The following is a 27,460-nucleotide window of genomic DNA, read 5'->3' on the forward strand; positions in this document are numbered from 1 at the left end:
CAGGTAGTTGACCTCCCTGTCCAAGAAGGAACGCTTAGCTTCAATGTCCTTAGAGAGCAGAACAGGTTTCTCTGTTGGGGACAGTTTTTCCTGTTCAGCAACGGTCTCGTTCTTCCAAGTCTGCAGTAAAAACAAAAAATGCAGAGAGAATCAAAAGAGATTATTGTGTGGAAGTGACGAGGAAGGATGAAAGAAATAGGAATGTGGGGAAAGGAAAGTAATACATACCATTGTTTCATTGATGACCCTCTCTAGCGTCTTCAGTTCAACCTCCGTGAAGATCTGGTCACCCTCAGGAATCAGTCTAACACTCCTATGAACAACATCCCATGTAAATTACAAGGTAGTTTTCATTTATTTGGACATGTCACAGACGAGTACCAAGACAAAAAGAAATTCATTTAAAAATAAAATAGGCATAATACATAAGGTATACATAAATAATATATATATTTTTTTATTAATACGAATTTAAATAAAGGCAATGAAATTAATAAAAATAAATGTATTAAATAGATTTACATATTTGATTAATATTTACATATGTTCAGAAATGAAGTTTTGTAAGAATTATTTGAAAATGTTTTATTTTATATCCATTTTTATGTTTATTTAAAAACAAAAAGTAATAAGGTAATAAAATGTATAAAATATTTACATATTTTTATAAATGTAATATAAAAATAATTTCATTAAATATTTTTAAATCTATTTTTTATTTAAAATACATATATTAAATGAATAAATGTATTACAATACTTTTACATAGATTTTTTAATAATAAATTTAATACAATTCATTTACATATAAATTCAATATTTTTAATTCTATTTTTCTACATTATTTAATTAAGAAAGAAAGAAAGAAAGAAAGAAAGAAAACGGATGGATGAAGTAATTGATGCAGCTCTCACTCACTTGAGGAAGATGGTGGAGTGGTTGAGCATGCTGTCGAGAGCTGCCAGTCTGTCGGGCCATTTCTTCCTCTCCTCCACTCTGAAGAACATGGCTTTACAAAGTTTTTTTAGTTCAGACAGCTTTTCCTTCAGCTCCTTAGTGCCAGCGGTGTACCCCTCCTCATCCATCCAGTTAGAAGCCTCGCTCAGCTTGCCTGTGATCTGCTCTTTCTCCTCCTCAGTCACAACAGCCAGATACTCATCCTGATACATCTTATCCTAGACACAGAGAGAAGGAAAAAATGAACTAGATTTGTTGTAAATTCAAAGGAATAGTTGGCCTAAAAAGAAAAAAAAAAATATATTTTGAGGTTATAATAGCTATAATAACTGTCGTCCAAAATCCTTCATCATCATACAGCCATAAGCCCACTATAGATTTCACCTAAAGCTCTGCAAATAAAGCTTTTTAGGCCTGGACAAAGACAGTTCTTCTTTGTCACACCACTGGATCTGAGTCACTGCTCAAACACTGGGAACGGCTGCAGAGAGCTTCATTATACCTGCGTCTCAAAGATAAAAGCCTCCAGGCTGTTCAGGGTCTTTTCTCTCTCCTGCTTCTCCAGATCGCGGTCAGTGAGGTCCTGCAGCCTGATATGAGGGAGGAACACATGAGAATTCTTCAGAGATTCTTCACTTTCTATAGAGTGTCTGTCCCATTTCCCGCTCTCAGTTAATTCATTCTCCACGTTAATTAATTCTGAGAAGCAAGCAAGAGACACTTACTTCTTTTTGGACACTTCCATGTCCTCTGTGCTGGGATCGAGAACATCGTTCACCTCAAGCTCCACTGTGATGTCTTCTGATATTTTGCTCTTTTTCTGTGGTTTGGATTTCTTGTCCGCCTCGGCCTCCTCTACTTTCTCAGCGTCTGATTTCTCTTCTGGCTTTTGACCGTCTGTCTCTCCCTGTGTGATGGAGGTGAGAGTTCAATTCTAGACAGATTTCAGAACTAAAATCAAAGGAGTAACTCGCCAGTGGCTGGTTACTTTATATGAAACTGCAATATAATACATGGCTCAAGTTGAAATTTAAGAATTATAGTCTGACCCTTGCTGAGGTAAGTGATGCGAGTAATTCACATGTTCATGTTTTTGTAACAGGTACACTTTTACAGAGGGGCAGAGACTTGTATATGGTCCTGGTGGCACAATATAACGCAGTTACTACACTTGAAACTTGAAGTTTGTCCCACATTTGAGAGTCCATGATTGACTGTATAAGGTTTTAAAAAAATAAAACATATATGCGTGTGTATATATATATATATATATAATGTATATAAGAAAGAAATACTACTACTAATAAAGTATAATTTGTATTATTAATCAACATATTAGATATTACAGTACATTGAAATAATTTAAGAGAATTAAGATAATCTACAAGAAATTCTAGTCAGGCGTTTCAGCAGGTGTTTGGCACTGCACATTGTATAATAAAACATGAGAAGTCAAAAGTCTCTCCTGAGAATTACAGGGCGGAACTAGTGAAATAAAGTCTCATGAAAGCCCAGAGGTTCTATAATCATTCTGCACCTCTCCAGAAATGTGATTGTGAATCATCTCACCTGAGTTTCCGCTTCATCTTCTTTGTTGTCTTTCTGCTCCTCCGCCTGAGGCTCTCCCTCTTTTCCCTCCTCGGTCTCGGGTTTCTCCTGGGCAGACTCTTCCTGTTTCTCTGACTGGTCCTGGTCTTTCCCAGCCTCTGGAATCACTTCTTCTTCATCCTGAACCGTTTAAATTTAAAAAAAAAGCAAAATGTCAAGAACAAATTTGATTTAAATGTCTGTCAGAGTCATTAAGCAGAATTACCGTAACCGGTTCAGTCACATTTGCATTTGGCTCTGAGCTGCCACCACCAAACAGGCTGGAAATGGTGTTTCCAAGTTCTGTGGAAACACACACACATTATATTATAATTTTTTTTAATTATATTTAAAAATGTATGTGTGTGTATATACACGCACAAAATACTTAAGCATTTCCAAAACTTACTTGTGAGCGTAGACTCCTCCTCTTTCTCCTCCACAATGGTCTCAAACACTGACTCCACCTAAAAAAAGTTAAGAATTCAGTTCTTCTGGCTTTAACTGGAATAGTAAAACTTCATAGTAATATAGTTGGAAAATGTACTAATGTCACGATTCATTATAAACTAAAAAGTTACTAACCCGGTCCAGAATTAGCACTCCACTTTCATCCATGTTGAAATGGGCCTTGATGCCCTTAGATTCAGCATCTGAATGTTTCTTGAAGCTGCTGCCCACTCCAGAGAGTTTCACCATTGTCAGATTCTGAGATCCAAACACTCTGAGAAAGAAAGATCGGTTTGATATTAACTTGAGTATGTTCTGATATTTCTGAAAAAGTGTAAACAAATCAAACAGAACATAAATAAATAAAACATGGTCACTTACTTCAGGTCCTGTTCACTGAGGAAGCCGAGGTCTCCATAATTGATGTAGAAGACAAAGTCGTCCATGTAACGATTAAAGGTGATAACTTTCCTCTGGGGATACGGGGCCATTCTCTGAAAAAGGATGCGCTTGTTGTGCTTCATGGTCTTTATGCCATCCTCTTCCTCGGTCTCACGACTGAACTCGACCTAAGGAAGGTGACAGAAAACATCGGAGAACTTCTTAAGCACTGTCGTATGACCATTAAACATGCAGATTCATTGTCTGTTAAATTAAACATCTCAGTGTTCTTGGTTAGGACCGAGTAAAAACTATTAATACAAATCCAATTCTTGAAAAGAGCACAAGGTCTTTGTCTTCACCCTCTCACCTGTATGGGAAACATGGCTGCATCTCTGACCAAGAAAGGCTTGACTTTAAAGGCTTTGCTGAGCGCAGCGGCCTGATAGACGGCACCCATCGCTGCAGCTTCATCTGCATTGATATTCTTGCTCAGCTCCTCTCTCGAGACAAAAGAACATCAAGTGAAACCAAGCTGAATTATTTGAAATTGTACCAATTTTAGAGCATCTATTCACTTGTTAATTAATGCTAATTGTATTAGATGTTGGAATTGTATTAGATGTTCTTTGAATATCTCTGATTTTACTCAAAGAAAGAACCACACCTAAACTACTACTAGTCCATAACAAGGGGTCAAGCCAAGATTTGGCTGGTTAGCACCAAGCGGCAACCTTCCGGTCTCTCTCGTGAAACCAACACGGAAGTGACTAAAACTGCACTTCATCGACTGGCTGCTAGAGGCTGGCTCCAAAAGGGAGTCAGTCCCATAGACTCCCCATGTTAAAATGCCCAACTTTACAGCAGAAAAAAAATATGTTTACAGCCTGGTACAAAAAGTGGTTTTGGTCTATATAGCTAATTTTGCCCTTCATGACAACTGTGAGGGGGGTGAATTTTTTTTATAACTCGTATATAAAGCCTATAAATTCTGCATAATTAAGGGCGTGGCCACTTGAGCGACAGGTGGATTAACGCTGCTGTCACCACCATCGAGCTAGGTGGGCGTGGTTTCAGCAACCAGCTCCCGCCTCTTTGCCCATTTTCGATTATCCGGGCGGCGACGGCCCGCTCCACCAACTTTGAGCTTCAAAAACGCTCTTCAGAAACCTATGGGTGACGTCACGGACACAAAGTCCATGTTTTTATACAGTCTATGGTCAGCATATCCCAGTTTGCCCCTGTTTTATACACCAATTACACCACTCAGCTCCTAAAAAGCATCTTTTTCCACTGACAGCCAATCAAAAGTATTTATTATAGGTTAAATGGGGGGGGGAGACAAAAACATACTTTCCCACAGCTTTAAGAAGCACATCCTGCACTTTGGGCACCCTGGTGGATCCTCCAACCAAAATAACCTGTTCAATCTCATCCTGTTGGACAACAAAGATATTTCAGATTATTTTTTAAATCATAGTTATTTAGACAACCTGTATAAAGCTGCTGCCATAATATTTAGCTCCTCACCATGCTCATTTCAGCAGCAGCTAAAGCTTCTTTTACAGGCCCTGGCACTCTGTCAAACAGATCCTCGCAGAGGGCCTCAAACTCAGAGCGAGTCACTTTTGCCTTGAAGTCTATGTCATCCATCAGACCTTCAATCTGGAGAGAAAGAACGTCAACAGCTCACTAAACCACCCAGACTTGGTTGAAGTAGACAATCAAATGAAAAGCCACAGCACAGACTACTTAACTCTGAGTGCGTCATACTAGTGTTGTTTTTGTGTTTACACATAATGAAGGTCTAACAAATCTCACCCAGTCAAGGAAATAGACATTTGATAACATCCATTTAATCAAGGCCATCCGTGGGCAAATATTATGTACTGAATATTACCAAGTAAATACAGTGTGGTCCTAATGTCTTAAAACAAACATTAAATGAACATTTTCCTTTGCATTTTTCTAATTCAAGATTTTTTTTTTCAAATTACAAATTAAGTTAGCATCATAATTTGAGTGACAGTCAAATTGAAAAATGAATATGAAACTGAAAATGTCTTATTGAAATCTTATTAAATTGAAAGGGTTTTATTTGGTTTGTCCCTCTTTTTCCATTTTAATGACAGCAACATTCAAGCTGCATGACCTCCACAAGTGCCTGATTTGAGAATGATACAAAGCATCTTGTGCTTCAGTGGAAGCAAGAACTTCTGATAAGTTCAAATTTGCTTACATTTGAATAGTGACCTAGAAAGGTCTACTGATCATTTCACACATTTAAAGTCACAATGAAGGGGAAGCAGTGACAGAGATTTTCTTTTGAATTGTGACATACATCCGAGTGAAATTAATTATCAAAAAAGAAAAAAAAATGTAGGTTGGGAACTTTGTTCTATCCATTGGTTGTTAATTTAATTTTGGGAGTTGAACTCAAAAACTGAGACAGATCAAAATGTGATTTTGCAATGAATGAATGAATATGAAAGGGTTGTAGGTTGGGAACTTTGTTCTATCCATTGGTTGTTAATTTGGGAGTTGAACTCAAAAACTGAGACAGATCAAAATGTGATTTTGCAATGAATGAATGAATATGAAAGTGGTGTGTTTTACATCCGGTGTGTCACCAGAGAAGTCTGTTGTTTCACCAGAATATTGAGTTATGATATTATCATTTAAAAGTAGGAGGTTAAAAAAAAGAAACATGGATGGATGAATGGCTCACAATAATAGTATGCATTCTGATAATATCTGAATTTTGATTTTAAGCAGACGTTCTTAATTTTGCAAACTGATAAAACTGTATTTTGACCAACTAAGATAAATGATTTCAGTTTGAGATACCTGTGCCATATGTTCAGCATTAGCACTGAGCACAGTCTTCAGTCTCTGAGCCTCTTTAAGGAGTTTGGCCATGGCGCGCAGATTCTCCCTCACGTCCTTCTTTGATTTCTTCTGTTCGTTAAAGTGCTTGGCAAGATGATCTCTGAGCCTCAGCTCCATCTCAAAGCCACCGAGTGTTCTATCAAACCTAAATGTTAAAAGAAAAACAGCTATAGTCAGTCAACACAATATTGTATACATATACATGGACTCCCAGGTGGCCAAAAATTAGTGGTGAAAACATGACAACCATGACTAACCCTACTCCATGGATCTGAAGCTGCGGCTGAGTGCCAGATTCCTTGGTCTTCACCGTCTGATACGTGACAATCGTGGCTGTTGTGCTGCCTGATCCCATATCATAAAACAAGATATTCTACAAAAGACACAACAAAGTTAGTATCAAAAAATCAGTCAGAAATCCTACTTTAAATTAATTCCTGCATCACCAAAACGGAAGTGTCAATTTTCTGTTTTTCCAGTCTGCCACTGGTTGGCCAAACAGATAGTCCCACCCACACCATTGGCTGACACAATGTTGACCAAATAAATAAATAAATTCACTTCAATTCTCTCAGAAGTACCTGTGCAGTAGAGTTGATGTCCTTCCTCCTAAAGACTCCATAGTTCAAAGCCACGGCAGTATTATCATTGATAAGCTGAAGGACCTTTAGACCTGCTATATGGGCAGCCTGCAAGACTGCCCTGCGTTCTGCCTGATTAAAATAGGCTGGCACTGTGATCACAGCATCTTTAATGGGCTGCTCTGTGAGGGAGAAATAAAGTTATTGGTGCTTCCAAATTTCCCAATCTGCAAAAACCAAGACAGCTATTCAAAACACTCCTTATAATCAAACCTGCGAAGTCTTGAGCCAGACCACGAGAATAGTTCAATATCATGCCCAAAAGTTCCTCTGGAGTGTACTGCAACTCTCTGGATGATATAAAAGATTCATTTTTCACATTAATGTAAGACACATCGACTCCAGCTAATGCACCTGCAAGTGCTCCATTACTTACTCTGAGAATTTGAAAAACACGGTTCCTCTTTTCTCATCTCTCTGCAGCTGGTGTTCAGGGAAGTGTTTCTGATACTGTGCCACCTGTGGGTTGTCTGTCGTCTTTCCCAAAATGCTCTGGAGGAATCTGTAAACCACCTTGGGGTTCTTCACAGCCTGTCATGATTAAAGTATGCTAGAGTCAAAGCTTGTCAAATATGCTGCAACAAGGTGTTAGAGACAAAGAAAATGTGAAGGGGTGTTTTTCATCCTACAGAATTTCATAAAAACAGGCTATTTTCTTCCTTAATCCATGTAACTGATTTACACTTTCATTCAAAAGTTTGGGGTAAGTAATTAATACTTCCATTCAGCAAAGATGCATTAAATTAATCAAAAGTGACAGGAAAGAATCATGAAAAAAAGTACCAATGTTTCCACAAAATATCAAGCAGCACAATTACACATCTGTGTAATATTTAATATAAAAGTATTAAATATACATTTCTATTTATAGAAAGGTATTGGCATACAATGACTTACCACTCCTAAAGCACTGTCTCCAAAAAGCCTCTCGTTTTCCTTTAAGCACACTGCGACTGGAGTTTTCCGCCGGGACTCCCTACACAAAAAAAGAAGCTAAATATCACAATGGAATAAAATGCTGTCTGAAAAGAATATTTATTTAATACAAGTCTAAATCAGGTGACATCTGTGGATTTTAGGTGTAAAATTTACACTGTTCTAAAACGTACTTGTTTAATACAATCTCCATTGGCACACCAGGTTTCACTAAAGCAATTTTCATCCATTCACTGCCCAAGTCCACAGACATCACAGCAATTGATTCTGCAACAAAAATGTCAGTGAGAGCTGAAATTCTGCGCTCTAGATAAAACCAGAATGTAAAAATAATGCATGTTTACAATCTTGATCGATTTAAATTCATCCTGATGGACATCACCAAAGGAAATTTAGAGCAAATGTAAGGCTATATCATAATTCATGTGCTGCTTACCTGTTTGAGAAGGCAGGAATGCTACTATTAGGCAAAAAACTGCCCATAATGACAACCTTTCCCTCATTGTGACCTGCAGGAAAGAAACAAAGCCTGGTTCAATAGCATGTAGGCTAAAATTCACTAAAGTTTCATCCATTCACTGCCCAAGTCCACAGACATCACAGCAATTGATTCTGCAACAAAAATGTCAGTGAGAGCTGAAATTCTGTGCTCTAGATAAAACCAGAATGTAAAAATAATGTTTACAATCTTGATCGATTTAAATTCATCCTGATGGACATCACCAAAGGAAATTTAGAGCAAATGTAAGGCTATATCATAATTCATGTGCTGCTTACCTGTTTGAGAAGGCAGGAATGCTACTATTAGGCAAAAAACTGCCCATAATGACAACCTTTCCCTCATTGTGACCTGCAGGAAAGAAACAAAGCCTGGTTCAATAGCATGTAGGCTAAAAGTCACAATGCAACTGTGACAGGTCCATAAAACAGGAAGCATATCAAAACCATGCAAGATCCCTCAAATCACAATGTCATACACTATTACTAAAACTGACAGTACTACATCCTGATATGTGGGGGGCTCCAGGAAGCACTTTTGCAGAGCTTTGCTGCAGAATTGAGGCACTAGAGCCAAGGTGCAAAAAGAATACAAGGAGACAATATTTAATATATATTCAAAAATCTCATTTGGCTTCATTTTTACAGTCACAGTTCTCCCTTGATAGACCATTTTCAATGCTAATTCAAAAGTGCAAAGTGGAAACTTCTAGTTGCACAGTCTGTGTGACGTAAGCTTGAAAGAGGCTGCCTGATCCTGATGGGAAGAGCATCATGACCATGTCAAACTGTCATTTCACCGTTTGATGATGTGAAATGCAAAGTGGAAACTTCTAGTTGCACAGTCTGTGTGACGTAAGCTTGAATGAGGCTGCCTGATCCTGATGGGAAGAGCATCATGACTATACATTTCTATTTATAGAAATACTACATTTCATAGAAAGTAATAACTTTCCCACTTGACTTCAAAAAGAAGGGATGGTGGTGAAAAAACGTTGTTTATTATCCAAGCATTCAGGTCTGCCTCCATTCTGGTATGGCATGCCCACTTTTAATGACTGTTTCATAAAATTAAGTACCACCCTATATTATTTTCTCACTGAAAATCCATGTTCCATTTGGAAATGTCACAGTACAGGTTAAATTTGTTATATATATATACAGTGGGTACGGAAAGTATTCAGACCCCCTTAAATTTTTCACTCTTTGTTATATTGCAGCCATTTGCTAAAATCATTTAAGTTAATTTTTTTTCCTCATTAATGTACCTTTTGCAGAGCTTTGCTGCAGAATTGAGGCACTAGAGCCAAGGTGCAAAAAGAATACAAGGAGACAATATTTAATATATATTCAAAAATCTCATTTGGCTTCATTTTTACAGTCACAGTTCTCCCTTGATAGACCATTTTCAATGCTAATTCAAAAATGCAAAGTGGAAACTTCTAGTTGCACAGTCTGTGTGACGTAAGCTTGAATGAGGCTGCCTGATCCTGATGGGAAGAGCATCATGACCATGTCAAACTGTCATTTCACCGTTTGATGATGTGAAGTAAACATAACACTTTCTTTTTAAAAGGCTCACATATAAGTAAATGCAGCTGATGGTCTTGTAGATGTACTACTGTACTAGAGACTGATCAAGACACATTTTGCAACACATGCAACCACTCAGATGAGCCCAAACATCTCCAACAAAAAAAGTAATGGAATGGCACTTACCTTTAGCGAGATCAAGTTTTATATTGGCTCTTGTTGACTGGTAAATCCCTCTTGACACTTAAACAACAATATTTAGAAACGCTTATCCTGTCCTAATTATGAAAGAGAGCTTTTCTGTGTTGATCCTTAATATCTAATGTCTTACAGAAGGCAGGAAGATTGCATTAACCAGCAATGCTCTGTGACCACGCCGCCTCGTTTGCTTGGTTTTGCTCTTGCAATCACCGGCTTGTTCTAACACATTGGGCCCGGAACGCGGCGTGATCTCATTGGATCCACGCAACTCGCTGCTCGCCGAGTGAAGCACTAATCGCTATGCTCGTAAGTCCCGCCTCTTTACCCTTGAATGGAGAACGCTGATTGGTCCACGTGCCAACCAGTGCGCGCGAGTGGTCAGTCGTGTAACTAAACACGGATCTGATTGGTCCACGTAAAATAGGTGAACATAACGGCTGTGCGACAAGTTGTAGTTTTTGTTGTCAGCGACGGCAGCCCGACTCATTTCTGCGAATAGATTCGTTTGAACAGTTATTTTCAAAGAACCGATTCAGTGATTCTTTTACGCCATTCTTTGTATGTATTACGTTATAGAACGGCCCAATTAAGTTATACGGCATATTTCTGTTTATTACGTTTTTCAATTAGGGTTTAAAATAAAATTATATTTATTAAACCACTTTTCTTCATATGTGAGTTTATGTTTTACGTGAAACATTTCTGCAATAAAAGTAACTGACTTTTCGCCTCATCACGAAGAAAGAGACGAGATAACCTGCATTAATTCAGTGCTTTGTTGACACATGAACCGGATACGTTCAGTCCCATTCGTGAACCGGTTCTAGAGAATCATTGAAAAGATCCGAATCGAAAGAACAGTTCGTTCACGAATCGGACATCGTTAATTAACTTTTGTTGTATTATGTCTTTTGGCCATATTAATAACTTTTGAAATTATACATTTAAATCAAATATGTATATTTTTCTTATAATTTTCTGTTTGGTGTGTATTTTGGTTTTAAACAGTATCAGTTATTTCATTTACATTATATGTTTAAATAAATGTTATCAAGTTAATTTGTGGCTTGTTGTGTCCAACCTTAAATATATTATTGCGTATACAGATAAATAACAGAAAACAAGAATATACTGACACTAGTCACATGACCGTGATGTGAGTCACATGATTGTGCTAAACAAGAACTGCTTGGAAAATGGCAGCGTTCTTACAGTGGAGACGATTTGTGTTTTTCGATAAAGAAACGGTGAAAGATCCGAGCGAAAATGGGAAAAATTTCCAACTACCGGTGGGATTAGCGGCCTGTGATTCAGGTCGAGGACACATTGTGCTTGGAGATATCCTTAAAATGCTGAAGTCATGCTTGAGGCTAGTTAGCAATGATGACACTGATAAACAATAATACTACGTATATTTCATAATTATAGTTATAAATCGTAGCATATTTTAATAGGTTGCAGCAAGCCTGCTTTGTCAAATTGATTATTGCATGGTTTCTTTTATATTTTTCATAATTCCAACATTCAGTCCTTTCTGGCTGATTATATATATATATATATATATATATATATATGATGATTTCAGTTATGCCACATGATCATGTTTTCTTTAACTCATATAATGCACATATGGATGGGCAGATTTGGTTTTTGACCCGCTCCCTGCAGCTATCCAGCTTTCAGGCTTATAAGCTGCGCGTGACACACCTGTACCAGCTGAAACAACACAACATCCTGGTGTCTGTGGGTCAGGACGAGCCTGGCATCAATCCTCTGGTAAGAATCACGACAGGTGTCTGCTGAAGCTACATGTCAGGGCAAGAAATTAAGCTTTAGAAATGTAAGTTGATTTCTAGAGTTTATGTGTTTGCCCATCAGGTGAAGGTGTGGAACCTTGATAAGAAGGACAGCGGCAGTCCTCTGTGTACCCGGATATTCCCTGCCATACCTGGAAACAAACCCACTGAAGTGTCTTGTCTCAGTGTACATGAAAACCTTAATTTCATGGCTATAGGTAGGAGTTTTATTTTTAATTCACAAATCAGGGATATTATAGTTAATTAAAACTAAAACCATTTAGAAACTTGTTAGTTACTTGAAATAAAAGGGAAAGAAACTAAAAGTATAATAATATAATATAATATATAATACTATACATTTAAAAATATATATTTTTTCATTTAGTCTAACCATATTTAAAAACACAGAAACTAATAAAAAAGTAAAAAAAAAAAAACCACATCTAACACTGTCACAGCATGTCTCTTTAAAAGAGTGCAAAATTGGCACTGAAAATCTAAATCTGAGGTCTCCCCCAAAATGAGAAATCTTATATAATCTTGTATACTGTAATTATTCAGATCGAGAATTTATTTTAATTAATTTAATTGATTTGAGTATTAGCTAGTATTTTTATATGGTTTGAAAAACGTTTTCATAAAGGTAATAATTCCCATATACTTAAATGTTAGAGGGCAGCTAATAATAAAAAAAATTGCACTTTAATGTTGCAAAAGTAAACAAATGCTATTAGGGATGTAACGGTATGAAAATTTCTTAACACGATTATAGTGACCAAAATTATCACGGTTATCAGTATTATCACAGTATTGTTAAAATGTGCTGGAGATGTTAAAAAAGTACTGACACATAAACCACTTCACCAAGTTTTAGGCTATCAAAGTTATATTTATTTGATTTTGATTTTCTAAAAATATATAAATGTAACTTGAAATCACTTCTTATATGTGAATAATTTCAGTGACACTAAATGGCATTTGCAACCCATTTGTTTCTGTAATATGATGCATTTCAAAGTGAAAAAAAATTTAGTTGAGAAAAAAATATTTTTTTCCTGGAGTTTATCCATCAATAATTAATTTTATGTTGACTCTAATATCTGTGTTGAATGCTCAGGTTTTACAGATGGCAGTGTTGTGCTGACGAAGGGTGACATCACCAGAGACAGACACAGTAAAACACTCAGCCTCCATGAGGGCAACTGTCCAATCACAGGCCTGGCTTTCCGACAGGCCGGCAAAGTCACACACCTGTTTGTCGCCACTCTAGAAAAAGTGCAGGTACATGTTAGTTACATGGAATGTGATTTTTTTTTGTCTTTGTAATGAAACTGTGTGAATACAGATGAAAATTATAACAAACTGAAAGCAGGATTATTCATATGTTGACAGTGTTACACATTATCACTGAAAGAGTACCCTCGTATAGAACTGGACACGCACGGCTGCGCCCTCCGCTGCTCGGCGCTCACAGACCCCTCACAGGACTCGCAGTTCATAGTGGCTGGAGATGACTGTGTGTATTTGTACCAGCCTGATGAGAGAGGGCCCTGTTTTGCTTTCGATGGGCACAAGCTTCTTACTCACTGGCACAGAGGCTACCTGCTGCTGCTAACACACAATAACAAGTCACCCAGCAAGTAAGACTCGTGGTATTGCATGGATTATCTGTCCTTTTCTCGCTTTAACTTTTTTTAATATGCATTCACATTTTTGACATTTCATTTGTACAGATCTGATTATGGTAGCAGACAGACATCCCCTTCAGAAAAACACATCTTGACCATTTATGACCTGGACAACAAGTTTATCGCTTACAGTGCGGCGTTTGATGATGTCATTGACGTTCTGGCAGAATGGGGCTCTTTTTATGTCCTAACGAGAGACAGAACACTGTATATGCTGCAAGAAAAAGACACACAGACCAAGCTAGAGGTTAGAACAGTGTTATTATCATTAAAAGAACGTTTTGTTTTTTTACCTAAAATATAAAGTGATATACATTACCGATCAATGTGTTATTTAGATGCTGTTTAAGAAGAACCTGTTTGTGATGGCCATTAACTTGGCTAAAAGTCAACATCTGGACAATGATGGTTTGTCTGAGATATTCAGACAGTATGGAGACCATCTCTACGTCAAAGGGGATCATGATGGAGCTATCCAGCAGTATATTCGGTAGGTTTGCAGTTCAGATTTCTAGGTACACATTTCATTTAAAATCAAGTAAGTTACATCCTGATCTTCTTTCTCTCTTAGCACCATTGGGAAGCTTGAGCCCTCATACGTAATCCGTAAATTTTTGGATGCACAGAGGATACATAACTTGACAGCATACCTACAGGCCCTCCACAGGCAGTCGCTGGCCAACGCTGACCACACTACTCTACTGCTCAACTGTTACACCAAACTGAAGGACAGCTCCAAGCTGGAAGAGTTCATAAAGGTCTGTAGAAAAATGATTTTGGCCTGAATGTGCATTTAAGCTTTTTGAATGAGCCTTGACCACTGACGATGCTTTGTATACTCTGCTGCATCCCTCCTGTGACTATAGAGCAATGAAAGTGAGGTGCATTTCGATGTTGAAATTGCGATCAAGGTGTTACGTCAGGCTGGTTATCACAGTCATGCCGTTTTTCTGGCAGAGAGACACATGCATCATGAATGGTATCTAAAGATCCAGCTAGAGGATTTGAAGGTAAATACAGCTTTTTTTGTGCTATGATATAAACTGTTATGATACATGCTTTTCGATCAGTTTATGTAATCCAGTACTTTTTCATTTTGTCAACAAAAACTTTTCTCTGCCTTGCTCTTGCCAGAAAAATATATATTAAATTATTTTCCCCCCTTTTTTTAAAAAACCTTTTCAGAATTATCAGGAGGCTTTACGCTACATAGGACGGTTACCATTCGATCAGGCAGAGAGTAATATGAAGCGTTACGGTAAAATTCTAATGCACCATGTGCCTGAGAGTTCCACCATCCTCTTAAAACGCCTCTGCACTGATTATCACCCTAACAAAGACTCAACCGACAGGGACAGTCTGGACAGCCCTGCGGAAAACAAGGTCATTCATTTGGATTAGCATTAACACCTTTAAATAATCTGACATTCAAGAACATTGCGAGTTAAGCCAAATTACTTGAGATTTTATCTCAAAATGTTCTTACTTTTTTACAGGCCAATCCAGAAGAGTTCATCCCAGTCTTTGCAAATAACCCACGAGAGCTGCGAGCGTTCCTGGAACACATGATCGAGGTGGATCCGTTCTCACCTGAGGGAGTTTATGACACACTGCTAGAGCTCAGACTGCAGGACTGGGCACATGAGCAGGACCCAGGGGTAAAACATGCAGTCATACCACACATGTCTCATTATGTTATATTATGTTATTATTGACAACATCTGAACCTGAAGAATTTGACTTGTTTATTTATTAGATATTTTTGCTAATTTGATTATGATTTTACTTATTTTACCATATTTAAGACAATCCTGCAGATTCTCAAATCTGAAAATGAAAATAAATATTTTATACTGAACATTATAATACATTGTGTATACTATAATACACAGCATAATGTAGCATTTAACACAATTGATTTTAGATTTTAGTTTTTTTTTAATAAAACTAAAATAATTAAATTAAAATAATTTTTAGTATTTAGACGGTTTAAATTTTATTTTTTTCATAACTTGAAAATAATTATTAGCTTATTGTCACTGGCCAGAATTTTAATATCGGTGCATCCCTAGAAAACAGTATACATATTCCATAGCTATGCCATAGCTATAACATTGTAACTGCATTATAAAGTACAATCTCAAGACCATTTTTAACATTTTTTGGGTAAATTTGGATTGCTTACTGTAAAAGCATATACTGCAGGAAACCCATCACTCTTTCTGTCTTTTGTCTGACAGAAGAAGAAAGTCCTGCAGGAGGCAGCACTGTCCCTGCTGAGGAGCGACAACACTGTGTTTGACAAAGCCCTGTTGCTCTGCCAGATGCACAACTTCAAGGAAGGAGTGCTGTATCTGTATGAAAAGGGCAAACTGTAAGCGCTATTTCTAATCACTGTCTCACTTACTCAGAAGGTGCTATAAAAGTTATCTACACAACTTCTACAAGTCTTCTACAGCCATACTATAGCTTTGTGTGACAACAGACCACAATTACTGACTGAATTCTGTTCAGAATTGAATGCATCTACATCTGCATTACATTTAGATTTCATCTATTAATAGCAGAAAAATAAGTGACAGAACAGCCTGTTTCTGCAGGTACCAGCAGATCATGCACTACCACATGCAGAATGAGGAGTACGGGAAAGTCGTGGAGGCCTGTAAACGTTATGGGGACAGTGAGGTGTGTTTGTGGGAACAGGCTCTGGGCTATTTTGCACGCAAAGAAGAAAACTGCAAGGCCTACATTAGTGAAGTCCTGCAGCACATTGATGAAAATAACTTGATGCCTCCACTTTTGGGTGAGTAAAAGGATACGAAAAAAGTTTGTGGTCAACAACTCTGTTGTGTTTTTCATATATAACTGCGTGACCTTTTCACACAATTCATTCTTTTTCGGCCATGATGTAGAATGTGAACCAACTCTTCACCTTCCAGGGAACTTTATATCAAATAATTGTAGTGTTGTCCATACCGTCAGCATAATTTTGACCTTATATGAATGTCTGTGTTGCAGTGGTGCAGACTTTGGCTCATAATTCCACAGCATCGCTGTCAGTCATAAAAGACTACCTGATAAATAAACTAGAGCGGGAGACCCAGCAGATTGAGGAAGATGAAAGGAAGATTCGACAGTATAGAGAGGAGACGGCCCATCTTCGCGCTGAGATACAGGAACTTAAAACGTGGTGAGCGAATCAAGGATTCATTCATTAGTCAACGGCATAAAAAAAAAAATGGATGCTACAATTGATAGTATAGGAATGTCATTGTATATTTAAACAAATGACATTGCTCTTTCAGTGCAAAGATCTTCCAGAAGACCAAGTGCAGCATGTGCAACAGCCCACTAGAGCTGCCATCTGTGCACTTCCTGTGCGGCCACTCTTTCCATCAGCACTGCCTAGAGAGCTTTGCTGAGAGTGAGGCCGAGTGCCCCACTTGCACCCCTGAGAACAGGAAAGTGATGGACATGTTGCGTGCGCAAGATCAGAAACGAGATCTGCATGATCATTTCCACAGACAGGTACCGTTTTTCCTCCTGCAGGACATGCTGAATTGATCAAAGGTGCCAGTTAACTAAATAGAATTTCTCTCTCTCGTAGCTCAAATGCTCTAATGACGGCTTCTCAGTCATCGCTGACTATTTTGGCCGTGGAGTGTTTAACAAACTCACTCTGATAACGGATCCTCCTGGAGGAAAGAGTGGAGCTGGGAATCTGGAGGCTGAATTCAACAGAGATCTGCTCATTAACACCAAGAGGAATGTTTGAGAGCTGGACTGGAGTTCATATTAAAAGAAGAAGTGCTGATCTAGGGTCACTCTTTCTGTCTTTTGTCTGACAGAAGAAGAAAGTCCTGCAGGAGGCAGCACTGTCCCTGCTGAGGAGCGACAACACTGTGTTTGACAAAGCCCTGGTGCTCTGCCAGATGCACAACTTCAAGGAAGGAGTGCTGTATCTGTATGAAAAGGGCAAACTGTAAGCACTATTTCTAATCACTGTCTCACTTACTCAGAAGGTGCTATAAAAGTTATCTACACAACTTCTACAAGTCTTCTACAGCCATACTATAGCTTTGTGTGACAACAGACCACAATTACTGACTGAATTCTGTTCAGAATTGAATGCATCTACATCTGCATTACATTTAGATTTCATCTATTAATAGCAGAAAAATAAGTGACAGAACAGCCTGTTTCTGCAGGTACCAGCAGATCATGCACTACCACATGCAGAATGAGGAGTACGGGAAAGTCGTGGAGGCCTGTAAACGCTATGGGGACAGTGAGGTGTGTTTGTGGGAACAGGCTCTGGGTTACTTTGCACGCAAAGAAGAGAACTGCAAGGCCTACATTAGTGAAGTCCTGCAGCACATTGATGAAAATAACTTGATGCCTCCACTTTTGGGTGAGTAAAAGGATACGAAAAAAGTTTGTGGTCAACAACTCTGTTGTGTTTTTCATATATAACTGCGTGACCTTTTCACACAATTCATTCTTTTTCGGCCATGATGTAGAATGTGAACCAACTCTTCACCTTCCAGGGAACTTTATATCAAATAATTGTAGTGTTGTCCATACCGTCAGCATAATTTTGACCTTATATGAATGTCTGTGTTGCAGTGGTGCAGACTTTGGCTCATAATTCCACAGCATCGCTGTCAGTCATAAAAGACTACCTGATAAATAAACTAGAGCGGGAGACCCAGCAGATTGAGGAAGATGAAAGGAAGATTCGACAGTATAGAGAGGAGACGGCCCATCTTCGCGCTGAGATACAGGAACTTAAAACGTGGTGAGCGAATCAAGGATTCATTCATTAGTCAACGGCATAAAAAAAAAAATGGATGCTACAATTGATAGTATAGGAATGCCATTGTACATTTTTAAAAATTACATTGCTCTTTCAGTGCAAAGATCTTCCAGAAGACCAAGTGCAGCATGTGCAACAGCCCGCTAGAGCTGCCATCTGTGCACTTCCTGTGTGGCCACTCTTTCCATCAGCACTGCCTAGAGAGCTTTGCTGAGAGTGAGGCCGAGTGCCCCACTTGCACCCCTGAGAACAGGAAAGTGATGGACATGTTGCGTGCGCAAGATCAGAAACGAGATCTGCATGACCATTTCCACAGACAGGTACTGATTTTTCTCCTGCAGGACATTTTGAATTGATCAAAGTTGCCAGTGTTAACTAAATACTTCAAAATAAAAATGAAAATGAAAATTGAATAGAATTTCTCTCTCTTGTAGCTGAAATGCTCTAATGACGGCTTCTCAGTCATCGCTGACTATTTTGGCCGTGGAGTGTTTAACAAACTCACTCTGATAACGGATCCTCCTGGAGGAAAGAGTGGAGCTGGGAATCTGGAGGCTGAATTCAACAGAGATCTGCTCATTAACACCAAGAGGAATGTTTGAGAGCTGGACTGGAGTTCATATTAAAAGAAGAAGTGCTGATCTAGGGTCAGATGTCTGACTAGGGTCTGCTGCAGAAACAGCTCTACACTACTTGAATGGTCTTTGAACAAATCCAAATTAAGCCCCCGCAACTCCTCTTCTTAGTGTTGATTTATTTATAGGCTTGATAGTGGAGAGCAAGATTACAGCTTGTTCAGAATGTCTTCATCTGTGTAGTCTCCAAGATCAGATCAGCATAAAGTGGAAAGTATCAAAACCACTGTGAGTGATGATAACATTTAAGAACTTGCACTTCAAGACCGTGACCTTTTCAAGCTTTGAATTCAGCTGCCGTAGGCACACTATAGAAGACAACTTGCACAACTTAATTTTGCATCCCTTAATAATTTCTGTATAATATTTCATTAGCATTGCAACCATTCATTATAGCAGATAAAGCAACTAATCAACAATAATCAATGTCAAATGCCTGTAAAAGTGTAAAACATCATTGACTAGTAACTTGTAATTATATTGTATTTTATTGTATTATCTGTGATGTTTGTTGAGATCTTAATTTGTCATGAAATAAAAAAATATATATATATTTACACAGTATTTTACATTGTAGATGCCAAAGAATACAGAAATGTGTGTAAAACACTATTTTGAAGTCACACATTGAAACCCCTCTGAACAAATCTACCTTCATTTATTTAAACCTTCACTGGTGTCTAGTTTGCTAAAACTATTTGGTGAGTTACAAAAGTTTGCAAAGCTAAACAGCTCAACCAGCAAGTAAAGGTGCTAAGAACCACATCCTGTTCTCAAGTGCTGATCCATGCTGCCTAGAACTGCTGTCTCTGCCAAGAAGCTTGGTTAAAATCACCTTTTTACAACGTGAACCTGTTTTACCCTTGTTGAAACAGGCTAAACTTTCAAAATGTTGACTCTTAACTGAACTGTAGAGTTCCCCTATCATCATTCTCCATGGCTTTTTTTAGTATGTTTGTGAAACCAAAGACAGTCTTCTCAAGCTCTGCTTAAGCCTGTGACTAAAATCACGAATCTCAGCTTTACACTCACTCGAGCTATTCTCATTTTAGTGTCACAGATAAAAACCAAGCACAAAGAGAAAGTTAATTGAATCAGTAAAATCTATGTCTCCCTAGTTATATAATGCTTTTTAGTTTTCCTGTTCTTACTCCTGCCATATCTCGACAGACTGAGGGAAACCACAAGGTTTCTCAATGACGTGAGTGTGAACTATTCGGGTTTAGCAGTAAACTTTTAGGATTTAGGACTTTTCTACAGCCATTCAAACTGCCTGTCAGGTATTAAATAGACAGGCGTCATTTAAGCTGAACATTTTGTATACCTTTTTGTGGACTGGAAAAATAATGTTGCATTTGTTTTATCATTGTATTTACTCAAGATTGTTTTGGAAGGATTTAGAAACTTTTATTAACAGGAAATGGGTGTATAATAGAAATGTTGTATAATGTTTCTGATGTGCTTTTTTATTTTTAGAAAGTAAATAACGGTACATCATGCAATTTATTATATTAAGAAATAATACAATATAAATAAAAGGGGGCATTTTTGCAAATCAAATTATAAAGGACTTTACACTATACACAAACCTGCAATGTTTTTAAAGCACTAAAAGTAATATAACTTTTTTTTCTGGTAGCTAAAGTTGCTAATGACGTTACTATGCAATACCTCTTCTCTTGCCAATGAATAAAAAATGAATTCAACAAACAGACGTTCTCACGCATTTCCGCTGAAGATCTCGCGAGATCAAGTTTCCTTGGCAACAGTACACCGTGTTTTCATGGAGAGGTCAGAGCGTCAAAAGGTTTGTTATTGTTATCGCGCAAATGTCAATAATTTAATCTTGCGTACCATGTTAATTACGTAAACATGTATATGAGACACTAACGTGGTGTATTTTATGCCTCGCTATTCAATGTAACGAGCGCATCAAACACTAAGCTAACGTTACAGTAAAACATTGTTATTCCTTAATGCTTGTGTGTCACATTGGGTCTAAAAAACAAATAATTCACCACGTCACGATGTTACGTGACGATAATGGTTACTAGTTGCCTCCTAAAACGGATTGTGGTAGGTTATAATAGTCCCGTAAAGCAAAACTAAACCAGCTGGAAAAGACTTACTTCATGGGCTGTGTCTCTAAACCAAGTATGCTGCCTACCTAGACAGCATTTTAGGGCATCATAGACATGCTCTGAGTCAGCAGCGTTTTGGTATCACTATGACTTCTAAAAATACAGTCTAGGCAGGCATCTCCCTAGATTTTGAAACCCAGTTTTAGTAAAAACTAAAGAGTGCAAATAATATCTGCAAACAGATTCAACTCGCAACCAACCAGCCATACGACGAGAGTTTTGAGGTGAATGCAGAGGAGGCAGCCAGTGTGCACACACCATCCCCAAGACAGATAGGTCAGACTGTTTACCACTTCTTTACATTTTACCTAGCATTCATCAACTGTTTTTCATGCCATTGTGTTTTTATTTCAGTTTCTAGGAGGACAGGCAGGCAGAAGCAGAGCGCCATGGCAACTTATGCTGGCGATAAACTAGAAGAGGATACTAAAGTAAGTTTACTAACTCATATTTGGTGAATGAATAAAATGAAGTTTGAATGACCTGTTCACATCTGACAGCAGAGAAAGAAAGAGCCGCCACCTCTTGCCCGTGCTACTAATCAGAATGATGAAGATGATGAGGACGAGGATGACGATGATGATGACGATGATTCTGATGACACAGAGTCTGATGAGGAGGAAGGGGAGCCCGGATCTGCTCCAGAAGGGTGGGGCCGCTCATCTGAGACACTGTCTGCTGTCCAAGATGAGAGAGATTGATATTAATGTTTCATTTACTTTAAGCTAAGATGAAAATGTATCCAGGAAGAGACATACAGTGAGGAAGTGGACTAGTGTTATAAGTTGCAACACGTTTTAGTAACATGTTATATCAATAGTACTAAGAGCATTATAGTTATAATATCTACTCAAAAAGCTATTTTATTATTTTTGAAAATAATGTAGATGTGTGTGGATGATTTCTCACAGTGCATATGACCCAGCTGATTATGAACATCTTCCTGTGTCAGCCGAGATCAAAGAGCTGTTTCAGTACATCACACGGTTAGCATGCACAAACTTCACACCTTCACAGCATTTGATGTGCACCTGCACATGAACAGAAGAACATCTAGCAAACTGACCTCTTACACTTGGAACATAAAAGTATCTATAGTTGAAGAAACACAAAATACACTCTTTTGTCTCGTAGATATCTCATGGATTCTTGTTTTCTCACTGGTATTAATTGCATGACTGTTTATTTCAGATATACTCCACAGACGATAGAGCTTGACCACAAACTGAAGCCCTTTATCCCTGATTTCATTCCAGCTGTGGGGGACATTGATGCTTTCCTCAAAGTGAGTGACAATTTTCAAATCTGAACTGGACATGAGTGTCCAATTTTCAGTTTCTGAATCTTTCTGTTCAACCCACAGGTACCACGTCCAGATGGGAAGGCTGACAATCTGGGTCTCCTGGTTCTGGATGAGCCGTGCATTAAACAGTCAGACCCAACAGTGCTTTCCCTGTGGCTGTCAGAGAACAGCAAACAACACAATGTTGCTGTGAGTTCACACACTAGAAGACTTAAGGTGCTTTGATGACTTTAGCCTGGTAAGTGAAATGAGAAAGTGATGCACATCTCTTTCACAGGAAGTGAAAGTAAAGAGCATCGAAAACCCAGAGAAGAACCCCAAAGCCATAGACAACTGGATAGAGAGCATTAGTGAGCTGCATCGGTCCAAGCCTCCAGCTACTGTACACTACACAAGGCAAGCACTGACATGAATCAACCACGAACATCCAGAGAGCAGAACACAACATCTGTGTCATTTTATAACAAGAGTCATGCATTTTTCTTCAGACCCATGCCAGATATTGACAGCCTGATGCAAGAGTGGCCACCTGAGTTTGAGGAGCTTTTGGGGAAGGTTAGATCTTGACTGAAAGGTCATGAATTAAATCTGCAAATTCAGTCATGTTCACCTTCACTTCCCCATCTGTTCACCAGGTCAATCTCCCCACCTCAGATATTGACTGTGATTTGGCAGAGTATGTCGACATTATGTGTGGTAAGTTGCATGTTTCTTACATTTACATCTTTGATGGTTTTCTTGGTTTTATTGTAATGACTGTTAATGTAACCTGTCAGGAATCCTGGACATCCCTGTGTACAAGAACCGGATTCACTCACTTCACGTCCTGTTCACACTCTACTCTGAATTCAAAAACTCACAGGTTAGTTCCAGACATTCTACAATATTACATTAAATAATATAAAATGCTTTTCACAATCTGCAAATATTGATTACTTGTTTCGCATTATTTTTATTATGTGACATTTATTAACTTTTTTTTGTAAAGCACAGGATTTTAGATGTTGAAGTTGTTGGTTGTATTATTGAAGAGCTGATTTTGTTTCTCCTGTGATCAGCACTTTAAATCTGTAGCAGAGGGCCAGAAATCCGACACACCGCCTGCTTCACGTACAGCCACTGCTGAATTAGAAAGACTCACTTTGGACTGAAGTCTCCTTCATGGCCTATTTTCATACATCCTGTTTTGTTCTTAGCTGTTGTATCGCCAGTTGAAGTTGTGAAGCTACATTCTGTTCTGCATATTAGATTGTGTGAATTCTTCATATGTTTATGTTTAGTAGACTTGTTTTTCCAGACTCTTCACAGATTTTTTTAGGAGATATACCGTTAAATAACAGTATGTACTGTATAAATATCCCAGAAAAATAATACTATATTAAACTGAATCAACAGTAAACACTGAAAGGCTTCTGAAACACCAAAAGGCATTTAGCAAAGCAAGATGACATTATAGCCATAATCAGATTTATATGATACACTGAACCAGAGTAAGCTGTCCTTTATGATTTAGTTAAAAGTCTAATATACTGTGTAAAACAATGTACGAGAGTTGTTGTCTATTAGATCATTTGAATAAAAGCAGCCCTGCCTTCTTCCTTGTTCTAACCGCTTTTTATTTTATTTATTTCGTGGTTTTTAGTGGCTATTTTTTACTCTGAGATGACAGCAGTTTTGAGTGCAATAAAGAGCATCATATTAAGAACGTCTACAGATTTGAATGATTTGATTAATGGTTATGAGTCATAATAAAATGCTGAATTAGCTACAAGAAGATCTAGAAGTCTAGATCAAGAAATCTAACTCCTGACTTACGATGACTGGATGTTACATTCATATTTGGCTGTTTTTCTTCACTGTATTGGGCAAGTATGGCTAATCATTTCTATGGCTAGATAAATAAAATGTATAATTTTCAAAAGCTAGATATGTTACATATATATGATGTTTAATTTCCTCCATGTCAATTACTACATTTTACATTTATGGTCATTATATGATTTAGTATATTTCACTCGGAAGAATTTGTTTATTAATCGTAACGTACATACATATAGATTTGACAGCGAGAGAAATTGAAGTCAAAGAAGTGCAGACGGGCTTATACAGTCGTGTTGAGCTGACTGGAGAGGAACTTGATCAACATACTGCTGATTTTCTGCACTCAGTGGAATGGACCAAACGAAATGGATCAATAACATGTCTATGTGTTAGTAAAACCACCACATTCAGTGCTGCATACAGTCAATGCTGTGGCACAGCTCATTTCTATTTAAACAATAACAGCCTCATTCTGGAGAACGTGACAACAAAGGATGAAGGAGTCTTCACTGAAACAATAATTAGAGGAAACGGCACTACAAATATGCTCAGCTTTACATTAATTATTCAGTGTAAGTCAGACCTATCACAGTCATGCTTATTCATGTAGAATTCGTCTAATTTTGCTGCGCTTGTGCTCATTAATATGCTTTACTTTAAGACCCTCCAAGTGCAACAGAAATTGTGGTCTCCTGGACCTCCAGCACATCTGTGACTCTCAAATGTGAAGTGAGCGGCTTATTTCTGCATCTGATGTGGAAGAGAGAAGGATTCCCTATTCTAGAGAAACACAGACACTCATTCAGTGAGAGGAACCAAACTCTACACATCAGCAACATAACCAGCTCCGATTACGGGACGTACAGCTGTTTTGCTTCAAATGCATATGGAGAATCAGAAAAGCACACATATATTACCGGTGAGCAGTAGTTCATTCGTTGTGCACCTTACATGAATCCTCAAAATGATGCCAGATTTTAATATTCTGTTTAGGAGCAGGAATTAAACCTAAAACATCTTTAAACACAAAGGCATTTCGTAAAACATCTTTCAACAGAAACAGAATCAAGAAAAAGAAAGAAGCATTGCATAATCCTGTAATTTTCTGGTTTTCTTTTAAGGTGAGAACTCAACTGTTAACCGAGGAAATGGCGCTGGTGGTAAAACTCAGTCTGATCAGATTGTGCTTTCAAGTGGACTTACACTCGCAGGAGTTTTGGGAATGTGCATCGTGTTCTACTGCCTTCACAAAAACCATCACAGTAAGATTTTCTCCCAAATACATCAACAATGTGAATACATTTTGCTTTATCAAAATAATAATTGTTTGTTTACGAAACCCACATCCTTCATGATTTAGGTTTATTCTATGACTTAGTTTATCAATATCAAGACCATGTAATCTCAGCATCTCAGTTCTCACCCAAATGTTCTCACAGGAAGATTAGTGGTATGAACCACAGTCAAAAAACAGACTCATTTTCCTCTTAACAAAACTCACCAGCTACTCTGCAGACCATCTAAAACCTGAAATACATGGGGTGTATAGGATTATAAAACATACTGTGTAAAGTCATTTAGTGTAGTGTATTTTACATTTGTTATATTTCTAAGGCCAAAGGGTTGAAAATGGCAGAACTACAGATGAGGGTAACCAAATAAATAATGTACTTTTTTTCTGAGCTGCAGTTATAACCTCACTCTTTAATACACAGGGGATGCAGACAAAGTCCATGGAGTTTATCAGGTAAAGCACAAAAAAGCATAAAAAGGGTTTCAATATGTCAACACAATCCTCAAGTAATTTTACGGGGTCTTTAAGTCAAATAATAAACTCTCTGTATCCAGTGAAATTCTATGAATGATTCGTGTATATAATATTTTTTATATACATATAAATAATACCTGTTTACTCTGACCACTCCTGTCTCACAGGAAGTACCTGACACTGAAGAGGTGACTTTTTCTTTGTACGTCTACACAGACGTCATGACACCGAAAGAGCCCAGTCAGGCCTCCTTTGAGGACTATTCTGATGACGGACTCACATGCAGGGAAGAAACGGTCACTCTTTATTGGGTCAATAATGATCAGTCCACATCGTGTCCTGATGCTGGAGAGGACAAATGATATAAGAGCCTACAAAGAGACAGAATAGATGAAGTTAGGCCTGCTGACAAAGTAACACTTGGGCTCTTCAGGCAGAACAGAGCTGTTTTACATTAGGGTGATTTTATATTTTTAAGCACAACCGCAGTGACAAATATAAAACAAAACAAAATTACATGTTATACCATATACAAGCTCACATGACCATAATGTAACAGAACCCAGCCTCAGCATCACCGCAGCATGAATAAAAACCTTTAATAATAATTTAAAATTAATAATAATGCCTTTGCATTTATTTTGAATGCTGAAAGATTTTTTTATTTGCTAAAATTATGATTATGTTTGATCTAGCAATTATTATTATTAATGTGCTAAAGTATCACTGTTAAATAACCATTTACTGAACTATATACTTTACTGAATACTTTTAGTTTATGTTGTTAAATATGTCATTGTCATCCACTTGATAAAAAATAATCAAATGATATTGTTTGTTATTCGTTTTTATTCTTTCATTTATTTGTTACTCCTTTACTCACATAACTCCTTGTGCTAACTAAATTGCACAGAATTAACATTTCCAAGTGATTTTTTTATTTGTTTATTGTGTATCTTAATGGTTACAAATAGAATGTTAATAATTGAGACTAATTTCATCTCATATATATATACACACAGATATTAACGCACACACAGTGGTTGAATACATAATGTAATTGGATTTTTATTAATGTCTAAAGTCACAAATAGGCTGTAGGCTTGTTGAACGTTTGACACTTATTTACTATCAAATACTATATAAAATAAACAAAAATACAGAACCAATATATCGGCCCAGATATTTTAATAACAGGCAGATGAGGGAACATGAGTTTACCATGAAAAGTTTTATTGGCACTAAGAACCCCAAAGCCATAGACAACTGGATCGAGAGCATTAGTGAGCTGCATCGGTCCAAGCCTCCAGCTACTGTACACTACACAAGGCAAGCACTGACATGAATCAACCACGAACATCCAGAGAGCAGAACACAACATCTGTGTCATTTTATAACAAGAGTCATGCATTTTTCT

At 37.7% G+C, this 27,460-nt stretch overlaps 4 protein-coding genes across 6 annotated transcripts; 3 read left to right on the forward strand and 1 right to left on the reverse strand.

Annotated features, from left to right (window-relative positions):
• Positions 1–3: 3 nt before the first annotated feature.
• Positions 4–8,353, reverse strand: LOC107744629 (hypoxia up-regulated protein 1; the record flags this gene model as incomplete). The annotated part of the gene is made up of 21 exons (XM_016558423.1): positions 8,277–8,353; positions 8,014–8,107; positions 7,802–7,880; positions 7,281–7,435; positions 7,118–7,194; positions 6,845–7,026; positions 6,521–6,636; positions 6,222–6,408; positions 4,905–5,039; positions 4,728–4,810; positions 3,745–3,877; positions 3,375–3,562; positions 3,129–3,267; positions 2,953–3,010; positions 2,770–2,846; positions 2,526–2,684; positions 1,682–1,863; positions 1,459–1,546; positions 918–1,174; positions 229–313; positions 4–120 (listed from the first exon to the last, which is right to left on the reverse strand). Coding segments are annotated over exons 1-21 (2,658 nt in total), but the record flags the coding sequence as incomplete, so codon positions are not given.
• Positions 8,354–11,176: 2,823 nt separating this feature from the next.
• LOC107744603 (vacuolar protein sorting-associated protein 11 homolog) lies at positions 11,177–19,452 on the forward strand. 2 transcript variants are annotated; one of them, XM_016558322.1, is made up of 17 exons: positions 11,177–11,410; positions 11,700–11,848; positions 11,951–12,086; positions 12,989–13,152; positions 13,264–13,511; positions 13,605–13,806; positions 13,898–14,049; positions 14,131–14,317; positions 14,426–14,569; positions 14,745–14,942; positions 15,056–15,217; positions 15,800–15,933; positions 16,160–16,362; positions 16,578–16,749; positions 16,865–17,087; positions 17,167–17,379; positions 19,023–19,452. In XM_016558322.1, exons 1-16 carry the CDS (start codon positions 11,269–11,271, stop codon positions 17,332–17,334), a joined length of 2,784 nt encoding a protein of 927 aa, XP_016413808.1. In that variant the 5' UTR covers positions 11,177–11,268; the 3' UTR covers positions 17,335–17,379; positions 19,023–19,452. The 2 variants fall into 2 exon arrangements, with proteins under 2 accessions (XP_016413808.1, XP_016413809.1); XM_016558323.1 differs by lacking the exons at positions 15,800–15,933; positions 16,160–16,362; positions 16,578–16,749; positions 16,865–17,087; positions 17,167–17,379 and adding exons at positions 17,408–17,541; positions 17,768–17,970; positions 18,186–18,357; positions 18,473–18,695 and having other exon boundaries at positions 11,184–11,410; positions 18,810–19,452.
• A 1,281-nt stretch (positions 19,453–20,733) lies between these two features.
• LOC107744604 (intraflagellar transport protein 46 homolog) lies at positions 20,734–24,086 on the forward strand. Of its 2 annotated transcripts, none has more exons than XM_016558324.1 (12): positions 20,734–20,817; positions 21,334–21,427; positions 21,506–21,582; positions 21,652–21,800; positions 22,063–22,137; positions 22,343–22,436; positions 22,515–22,643; positions 22,732–22,850; positions 22,943–23,009; positions 23,090–23,150; positions 23,231–23,316; positions 23,513–24,086. In XM_016558324.1, exons 1-12 carry the CDS (start codon positions 20,794–20,796, stop codon positions 23,603–23,605), a joined length of 1,068 nt encoding a protein of 355 aa, XP_016413810.1. In that variant the 5' UTR covers positions 20,734–20,793; the 3' UTR covers positions 23,606–24,086. The 2 variants fall into 2 exon arrangements, with proteins under 2 accessions (XP_016413810.1, XP_016413811.1); XM_016558325.1 differs by having other exon boundaries at positions 21,655–21,800.
• Positions 24,087–24,270: 184 nt separating this feature from the next.
• LOC107744630 (fibroblast growth factor receptor 1) lies at positions 24,271–26,405 on the forward strand. Its single transcript, XM_016558424.1, has 6 exons — positions 24,271–24,280; positions 24,512–24,847; positions 24,937–25,194; positions 25,397–25,537; positions 25,991–26,022; positions 26,211–26,405. Exons 1-6 carry the CDS (start codon positions 24,271–24,273, stop codon positions 26,403–26,405), a joined length of 972 nt encoding a protein of 323 aa, XP_016413910.1.
• Positions 26,406–27,460: the final 1,055 nt, after the last annotated feature.

This window comes from Sinocyclocheilus rhinocerous, unplaced genomic scaffold (genome assembly GCF_001515625.1).
Source record: "Sinocyclocheilus rhinocerous isolate Xijiao unplaced genomic scaffold, SAMN03320098_v1.1 scaffold767, whole genome shotgun sequence".
NCBI classification, from domain to species: domain Eukaryota; kingdom Metazoa; phylum Chordata; class Actinopteri; order Cypriniformes; family Cyprinidae; genus Sinocyclocheilus; species Sinocyclocheilus rhinocerous.